The following is a 9,782-nucleotide window of genomic DNA, read 5'->3' as shown; positions in this document are numbered from 1 at the left end:
CTCACATTAAAACATACATGGACATATACACACATATCCTAATATTTGTGGAGAGGACATTATAGGCCCAATTATCTATATATCCACCTATCTGTTTATTTTTTTGAAAAACTTTTCCCTAAAGTTTGCCTGTCAGAAAGATTGGCTCCTGGGTCCCAGAGAAGATGGGGGTAGAAATTTTACATCAAAAGGCAGAGACAGAGTTTTCTTCAAGGTGTATATTTGGAGCCCACCTGCCTGTTACGGTAGTTGCTATAGTCTGGGCAAAAAAAGTCATAAATTTGCATTTTAAAAAGGCCTCTTCCCCATCTTCCCTTTTTCCTTTTTTTTTTTTTTTTTCCATTCAGTTTCAGGAGAGTGTGGGATGTGTTTACATTTCAAAGACATGATGAGATTTATAATTTCAAGGGACAGAGAAAGAGCGCAAAGAAATTTTTTTTCTAGAGTGTCAGGGTAACTGCTATTTAGAATTTACCCTCTTTTAAAAATACAGAACAATTTTCTTTCAATATCCTGATTTTTTTTTTTAATAATAGCCACAAACATTTTCAAAGGAATATGCAAGATCTGAAAATTGATAAAGACAGGTGGGCTTTAACTTGTTTCTAGAGTTGTGGTTGTGGTTGTGGTTTGGTAGAGATTTGTAAAATCAGGACAGGACACGTGACCCTAATCCCCCAAAGACTGGATTATAGCCCGAATATCAAGGGATGGCCCATCTTCTTAACTGAATTTGCTTCTTTATATCAGGGAGAATTTTAACTAAAATGGGAACCAAAAGATCTACACCTTTGTAAAGTCTATATGTAGCCGTTTAACAACCTTGTTTTTCTGGGCACACAATTTAAATTTGGCTTCTATTAGCCCCTGAGTATTGGTCTTTTGCAAATCATTTGCAGGAAGGCCTAGGAGACACGGTGATCATCTATTTCCTCAGAAGGCAAAGTTGTGAACGTAGTCAAATAATCTTTCTAATTACTCTCTAAATTTGGTAGGATCTTTTGAAAGTAGACGTAAAGGGGCTTTATAGTTTAAAAACTCTGCTGTTGCCCAGGGGACACTTTTTTTTTTTTTTCCCCTGCAGGGGCGAGTAGGGAAGAGTGGATCTAGGCTACCACTGCCAAGGACATGGTGTAGCAATGCTGAGGCTTGACAGAGCCCCATTACAGAGCCTTGGAAAGTAAGAGTATGGGCACCCCTACGGCCAGTCTCCGCTGCTTTTGTTAAACTCATTTCCAGGCTTTCAGTAATTATGTGAGCAACATCTATACTCGGAACCAAGAGATTAGGCCAGTGATCTCTGTAAATCCTGTAGGGAAAGGGGAATTTAAAACAGGCAGATGCGGCCAAATTTTAAGAAGGAGAATTTGCAGTGGCTGTGGACATTTCCTTTTGTCTTGTGTCTAATTTCCTTTCTATTACCTCATCAAAGGAGTCACCAAGGTGAGCCGTTATAAGACAACTGAGAGCTCTTTAAATATATTTTTCAAATACAGCCAATCTAAAGGATCCCTTGTATGGCCATTGACAAGTAGGATCTATTAATAATGACTTAAAACAAAAAGCCTTTTAATGGCTTACTCCAAGACACAACAGGTGTCCAAAGAGGGCACAGAGGATGCAGACTCCTGGTCCAAAAGTTTAGTTCGTAATTAGTCTAAGAAAGCAAAGGTGTTCATCACAGAGGCAGTAAGGACGATATAGTGAAAAAGATGTCTCTGGTCTCCCATGAAAACATGATACACCTCCAGTCACAGACCCACGAATCAGTGATAAGCGGGTAGGCGCTTCTGGAATGGAACTTTCCAGCTCTAACAAGTGGGGAAGGTTGAGACGACAAAGATTCCTACGGGCCAGAACTCTCGTGACAAACACACCCGGGAGGTGGCACAGCCAGCCAGCCAGACAGGGAATCTGGGATCCCCAGTCTATTCAACTGGCCATCGGCGTGCACCTGATAAATGTACCCTCCAATTGGTCGAGACCAAAGAGAATATTCTCGTTGCTCAAAGGCCAAGCTCTTAAGACACAGAACAAAACAAAAGGAAAGTATTAACAGATCTAAGCCTTGGGTCTCATGGAGCCAAACTAATTCCTAGGAAGTATTTGCTGTGGGGTTGGGGACTGCGGGTTGTTTTAGAGTGTACTTCCGTGCACAGGAGTTTTCTTTTTCCTTTTTTTTCTTTTTTTTTTTTTTTTTTTGATGTTTATTTACTTACTTTTGAGAGAGAGAACTCAAAGTGGTAGAAGGCAGAGAGAGAGAGAGGGAGAGAGAATCTCAAGCAGGCTGTGCCCTGTCAGCACAGAGCCAGATGGGGGCTCGAACCCACAAGCCGTGAGATCATGACCTGAGCTGAAATCAAGAGGTGGACGCTTAACCGACCGAAACCCACAGGCACCCCTGCACAGAAGTTTTCTCGAGCTGGTGTACCTACTATCCATATAACCGTTTCCAAGAGCAACTCACCTTACCGCGGGAGTTTTCTTGAGCCGGCCAGCACTCTAACAGCTTCTAAGTGTTCAATCCATCCTCACCAATGGGGTGAGGGCTTCCAAGAAGTCCCTTCGCAATGAATGACAAGCAACGTGAAAGACACAGACAAACGAAAACAAAGACCATCTCTGGGAGGAAATGGATCGGTTACCAAAGGGTACCGGGCCAAATCAACCAAAGAGCCGTTTAGCCCAAAGAACTAGTTCCACAAATATTTTCTCCTGCTAATCTAAATGTCAAAAGAGAGAAAAAGGACGCTCACCACTCTTGCTCCATCAGACTCCACAGACAGAGACTCCAAGAGGCTGACGTGGTAAGAAATGTGACCTTCCAGCTATATGTCAGACGACCCAAGGATCTCTAAGCTGCCGCAGTATCCAGGACAAACAGTGCCCAGTGAGTTAAAGTACCCTGCAGACTATGCCAGCCTTTGGGGAGCATGAATTTCTGTCTGTCCCTTCAAAGCTCCTTCTACACAAGTTGGCATGAAAAGATTTACAGGAGAAAACCAAATTTATAGTATACATACCGGGAATCCACAAATACATGGAAATTCCGAAGATAGGCTAAATGAGGTCAATAAATCATTCTCAACTAGGGGGCAGGGGGTAGGGGGTTGAGATTACAGAGGAAGGGAACGGACTTCATAAGGCAATAAGAACAGATGTTTGGTCATTAGATGTTTGCACTTTCATTCACATGGGACGGGGCTTCAGAGCTGACAACCAAGAAAGGATTCTTGAGATGTTTTTGGCGCAAAAAAAAGTGACTTTATTAAAGCACAGAGACAGGACCCATGGACTGGGATTGTGAGTGACTGGTTATACACTATGGAGTAGGAGGAGTGAAGGCAAAAGGGAGGCCTCCAGAAAGACTTGCATATGCTAAACAGGACTCCTAGTAGATGCCAGGGGCCTTGCTATTGCCGAGCTAGGGTTGTTTTCCCACTAGTAAGACCTTAACATTAGGACACTAGGGGGTTCCTGGAGAAACGTTATACTCTATAATTGCCTCAAATATTTGTCAATGGGCTGCAGGTTATAAGGAAATTTAATGTTACCTGCCCTCTCCTTTAAAAAAATTTTTTTAAATGTTTACTTATTTTTGAAGGAGAGAGACAGACAGAGTGTGATTGGGGGAGGGGCAGGGAGAGAGACACAGAACACGAAGCAGGCTCCAGGCTCTGAGCTGTCAGCACAGAGCCCGACCCGGGGCTCAAACTCACGAACCCACGAGATCATGACATGAGCTGAAGTCAGCCGCTTGACCCACTGAACCACCCAGGGGACGCTACCGGCCCTTTCTTTCTTGCCTTTGTTCCCACATCACTATGGAGGGGACGGTGATGTTGGGGCTCCAGGAAACTGAATCTAAAGGTTTCTGGAGATTAGACTATTGATAAGATTGCCCTTGTAATTTACCAAGATATTTGTAAACTGATGAAAATTCATGTCCTGCAAGACTGTGATCTCTATCAGTTAACCATTTGTTTTCTTTCCGTTCATTTGTTATTAGGGAGCCAGGAGAGCCTGCGGAATATCACTCCTATCCTGTGGAGGGGGGCCTGTGCTACCTTGTGCTCCGCCCTCGGCTTGCCTCATGCTCCCTCATCAGACGGATCACTCAGAAAAATCTTATCTCTATTAATCACACTTATTTTGGGAAAGACTCTACTCCCAATTTAGATTTATCTGTACGGTGAAGAGAGGGAGAAAAGTTTCTCTTGAGCCTGCAGAGTCTCAAGCGTCTTCAGCTAAAAATAACCCACATGCCAGACAGGCACACTAGAGGGGGGTGGCCAGGCCTAACCCGAAACACTATAAAATAATCAGCACTTCTTACACAAGATTGCTTCCCTGGCATTCCAAAACAAAAGAACATGCCTTCTAATATCCAAAATTAATCAACACATTAATCTACATTGCTACACACTAATCATAATTTGTTATAAAATGGTTTAACGGGACTAAAGCGGCCAGGAAGAACAGGGGAAAATTTCTCTCCGGATATGACCAATAGGAGAATAGAGCTCGAACCAATCAGGCCACACGACGAACCCACCAATCAGAAGTCTCAAAATGAATCCTATATTTGCATAAAGCTGCCTACAAATAAGCAGGATCCTGGCGCCCACCCCATTTTTTCTCCTTTCGGAAGACGGCAAATTTGAGATGCCTGAACCAGCCAAGTCCGCCCCGGCCCCGAAGAAGGGCTCGAAGAAGGCGGTGACCAAGGCGCAGAAGAAGGACGGCAAGAAGCGCAAGCGCAGCCGCAAGGAGAGCTACTCGGTGTACGTGTACAAGGTGCTGAAGCAGGTGCACCCCGACACCGGCATCTCGTCCAAGGCCATGGGCATCATGAACTCGTTCGTGAACGACATCTTCGAGCGCATCGCGGGCGAGGCGTCGCGCCTGGCGCATTACAACAAGCGCTCGACCATCACGTCCCGGGAGATCCAGACGGCCGTGCGCCTGCTGCTGCCCGGGGAGCTGGCCAAGCACGCCGTGTCCGAGGGCACCAAGGCCGTCACCAAGTACACCAGCTCCAAGTGAGTGCTGGGAGACACGATCCAACCCAAAGGCTCTTTTCAGAGCCACAGATTTTCACCACCAGAGCTGTGCGCTGACACGCGCTGGGGTCTTCCTGGGCATTGTTAGGTTATTGGGGACACCCGCGGGAGAACCCGCTACCGGTTCTTTGGGAGATTCTGCCTTTGGCTCGGATCGCCGAGGGCTGTACAGACGTCGCCAGCAGCATAACCGCCCGTGGGCAGAACGGCTAGCGCTCCCTTCCCGGATCCTTGCAGGTTCTGGCCCCTTTCCTAAGGCTTGCACAGGCGCGGTGGCTGCTGGCCCCTTCTCGAAGCTGACCCCGGTCGCCACATGGGAAGTGTCACTCCATGGGTGTAAGCAGCCACAATGACATTTGAAAAGCCCGCCATGTAAGGGCGGGACTTCCTCTCCCGGTGCCGCGGAGACGGCGGCCCGCATTCTTTGTGGGCATCTGATCCTCTCACTGCCCTTCCCCACCCGTTTGCCCAGGACTCCAGGATCCTGCTTAGTCGTGTGTCCTGGGTCTTCAAAACGTGTTAACCGGCTGCCGCTCTCCGGTGAGGACACAACGGTTTTTAGCAAAAGGCTTCGATCTTGCTTTACCTCCTAAGCTGCTCTCAAAAAGGTGCTTGTCATTACGTTTGGCTTTTACGGTGTAACGTGACAATATATTCCTCTCCCACTCCCCTCCCTGACTCCCAAGTGACTTCCAAAAACAATTCTGGATATTCAAGCGCTACAGTCGCCTCACAAGTGCAGCCCCCAGAATACGAAAGCTGGCTCAGCTGCCCGGAGTCCGTCCTTTTCCGTCACTCGGCAGAATTTGTCCACCTGTCCTGTCATCAGCTCTGGTCCCCAGCTCAGTTGAGCAAAAGGGCGATCCTGAGAACTCGGGGACCCAGGGAAGTCAGAGGGTGGAGAGCAGGAAACGTGGACTCAGGACATGCGTTTTACCATCCTGATGCTGGACACCAGGGTCTGGAAGGCTAGAGGTTGTGATCACGTGACGCCAAAGAACCTAAACCTGAAAAATTAAAAGCAGAATTTGTCTCCTTCCCTCATTTCTACAGACCCTGCGACGTAGAGGCTTCCTTCTGAAAGTCAGATGAGAAAGTTTGCGTTCGTGGCACCTTACCTGTAAATGGAAATGCCAAGTACACCCAAGAATCCCTAACTCTGTCCTCCAGAAAATGCACTCGAAAATCACTAACTCTGTCCTCCAGAAACTCCTAGCCAGCCTTCCTAGCCAGTCTACCTGGTCTCCCTTTATTCTCTCAAAAAGGCAAAATAAGTATGCAACACCCCCCCCCCCAAAAAAAAAAACAAACAAGTATTTGTTTTCACATTGCCAAATGTACAACTGCTTTTCAACTTTTTGTGATCACCTTGATTTCAGTTTGAGGTAATACTAAAACTCCTCTGTCCATAGTGAGTCTTCTTTTCATTCCAGGGGAGTAGTTTTGTGAGAAAGCATACGTGACCATGTATTATCCCTCTCGGTGCCTTTCAATGATCCCCGTGCTGGCTGCACGATTATCAGATATCAAGGTCCGTAGACAGCCACTCTCCTAATGCTCAAACCAAACCTCAGTGGATGCTTTTCCTCCCATTTTTTTGTTGCTTTGCTTTTTGTTTTGTTTTGTTTCTTGCTTTTTCACACTTTTTGGAATGCCCCCTGACCTCTCCAGCCTCCAGGCCTTTGCAAATGTTCTCTTCCTGAAATGTCCCGGATTCCACTTTTCTCCCCAACACACACAGTTTTGTAATCAACAACTCTCCCTTCGGCTTGCTCAAAAAGTTGTTGAGGAAGCTTCTGAACTGCCCTGTTAAAGGCTCTCATAGCTGCAAAGAACTGGCCCTATTCTCAGCCCCAAATTCCTCATTACTGACTGGCTGGGACCCTCAGGACTAGTGTGGTTGAATCAGGGCCTGCTCCCTGAGACCAGCCAGAAAGGTTCCCTTCCCTGGAGCACAGGCAAGGAGGGAGGGGGGACCTGAACAAACCCGAGGCCGGATTAGAAGGAGGGGAAGTGGCACTGACTGCCTCATACAGACGCCTTCTAGGCAGAAACAAGGAACATCCATTTGTCGCATTGGCATTCAAGTGCCAAGCACTGAATTACGCACCAAAGATACACAGCAGCACTGCTAACCTTGAGTGTGCTTCAAAGTCACCTGGAGGCTTGTTAGAGGACAGATTGCTGGCCCCACTCCCAGAGCTTCTGTCGTCTCCTTAGCTCTGAGGGGTATCTGGGAACTTGGCTTTCGAGCAAGTTCCCACAGATATAAATGCTGCTTCTAGCTGCTCTGCTCTGAGCACATCTGATACATAGAGAACAAGCTGACCAAAGCCCCTTCCTGCGTGGAGGTTTCCGGTGGTAAAGATGAGGTTATGCTAGATGAGGACAGAGAAATCAGAAAGCAGTTGACGGGATTTCTTTCCGTCTTTTGTCAAATGGTGATCGATTTCCTCTGTGTGGGGCGTTAAGCGACAGCAGTAGGCATGACAGACGAGGGACTGCTCTGTGGGGCTGAGATCCTAGCGGGAGAGGAGAGAGAATCAACACACTGATTCCTCAACTCGATCATTCCAACTAGGAGTTCTCACTGCTATGAAACTATGGGAAATAAACCAGGTGCCGTGATACTGACCAGGTGAGGGAACCAAGGAACCAGGGGATACGACTCGACTCGCAGGCCGAGACTGTTGCTACAACAAAGCTCTAAGGCAGGGAGAAGTCGCTGCTCAAAAATACAAGTTCTGTGTGCTGGGAGAGAAGGAAACAAATATGAGGTGTTCGGGGAAGACACTGAGGGTTAAAGGGGGGCCTGAACATGTTGGACCTTAAGTGCCAGGAAGGCACCCAGACTTTTATTGTGTCGTGAGAATCTATTAGAATTTTAAAGCACGCAGGCTGCTGTGTGGGAAATGGGATTTATGGGATTGAAGGTAGAAAGAAGCAGAAAACAGAATTGAAAAAAGATCTGGGTTTCATAGGTGAAGAAACATGTTGCTGACATTTATTGAGCACTTTCCATGTGTTTAAGAAACCGTAACAGTTTCTTTACAAAGGTTAACTCATTTCGTGCTCTCAGCTTCCACGGATTATCTAAACACAACTATGATCTCCTTCTAATCGACTGGGGACGAGCAAGGTGTGGGGCTGGGGTTGGAACCAGAATGTGTGCCCCCAGCCTGTATGCTTATCCACCACTTGCAGTGCTACTGAAATTCTTGCATAATGACCAAGAATTCTAGGAGAGGATGAGGTTTCAGAGACTGGGACATGGCAATGTTTAAATCCCCTAAAGCATTCCACGAAAGATAGCAAGTGAGTAGTTGTACATGTGAATCTGGGAACCAGAGCAAAGTGGGGACCGAACATAGAAATTGTGACAAGAGTTTGGAAATAGAAATGTTATTGTTGGCATGCAACGGAATTGGAATTTTCCCATGGGTAAAGAAGAAAGGAAAGAAGATGGCTAAAGATTCTAAATGGTGAGGACAAAAACCAGGAGATTAGAGTCACAGAAGTCAAGAAAATAGTGTTTCAGGAAGGAGGACGTGACCAGCCTGGTGTGATGTCTACTGAAATGACAACATGGGAGACCTTTGCATACGGTAAATGGAACCCACTGGGAATTCGAGTTACAGGGAATAACAGGCAACCCAGACATTTGGGACAGCTTCAGGACTCAGGATTGTTGCCTTGACTCTGGGACCCACATGTCCCTACTTTGTTTCGCTCCTCTCTCTTAGGCCATCATGTGATTGACGCTGGCATCTCCCTAGCTGCATCTAATAGATTGCCTTTTCTAGAAACAAGGAAAAGGGACAGAACAGAAAGAACAGAAATAGACACGAGTGCTCAGGGTGTGCTAGGAGAACGTCTCTTTCAAGAGAGGTTTTTTTTTATATATATATATATATATATATATTGTTTAAATAATATCAAAAACACAAGTCAGGTCTCCAGTTTCTTTTTTTTATTTCTTAAGGGATAATGGAAACTTGTAAACTTAATATATGAATTGCTCAAGGACGTAGACGACTGCATTCTTACGCCTTGTTAATATATTTTTCAAGACTGGCGATGGAAGTTCAAAGGGCCTTAACTAAGAAGATTCATGGACTTCTTCCTGAACCGGGCTGCAAATCCATCCTCATTGTTTTCATTTACTCCCAAATCGTGTGTGATTCAGTTTGGGCTTCAGGCCTCTGAAAATCATAATTTCTCAGATGGGGCTAGCTTGCATTTCCAAACTCACTTCTCGAGAATAGATACGCCTACGGCCCGTAGTGAATAAAGTGGGATATTATCGTTCAATATGCGCTCTCTGTATTATGTCTGCCCTTTCCTCTCTTCAGTTCTGCATCTCTAGATCCCAGATCCTGAAGTCCTAGACTCCAGGTTGTTGACAAGAATCCAGGGAGCCCTGGGGTTTCCTCGGATGAGCCTCGCAGGGGACGTGACTCCCATGAAATGTCTATGCCCACATGCATATTTTCTAACAGATTCTCAAAGGAGTTATTCATCCACTTATTGTAAAGATCCACTCTGCTAAGGGAGGACAGCACTTTCAAATATTCAGATTACAGCTGCCTAAGGTATTTGGCCAGTCCATGCATTTCTAACACGAGCTCTTACTCTGCGCCCTGTCCAGAATGGAACGCGGCGCAACACATAGGAACACAGGCAACAGACCCGTTTGGAATCAGCTTTCCTTAAAGCGCT

General features: G+C 46.1%; 1 protein-coding gene across 1 annotated transcript; it reads left to right on the top strand.

The window, feature by feature from the left end:
- The first annotated feature begins 4,645 nt into the window (after nt 1-4,645).
- LOC102951741 (histone H2B type 1-C/E/F/G/I) lies at nt 4,646-5,046 on the top strand. Its single transcript, XM_007096007.3, has one exon. The coding sequence runs from the start codon at nt 4,666-4,668 to the stop codon at nt 5,044-5,046; it is 381 nt and encodes a 126-aa protein (XP_007096069.1). The 5' UTR covers nt 4,646-4,665.
- The last annotated feature ends 4,736 nt before the right edge of the window (nt 5,047-9,782 follow it).

The sequence above is a fragment of the Panthera tigris genome, chromosome B2 (assembly GCF_018350195.1).
Source record: "Panthera tigris isolate Pti1 chromosome B2, P.tigris_Pti1_mat1.1, whole genome shotgun sequence".
Lineage (NCBI taxonomy): Eukaryota > Metazoa > Chordata > Mammalia > Carnivora > Felidae > Panthera > Panthera tigris.
This window is presented reverse-complemented; position numbering and strand designations above follow the sequence as displayed.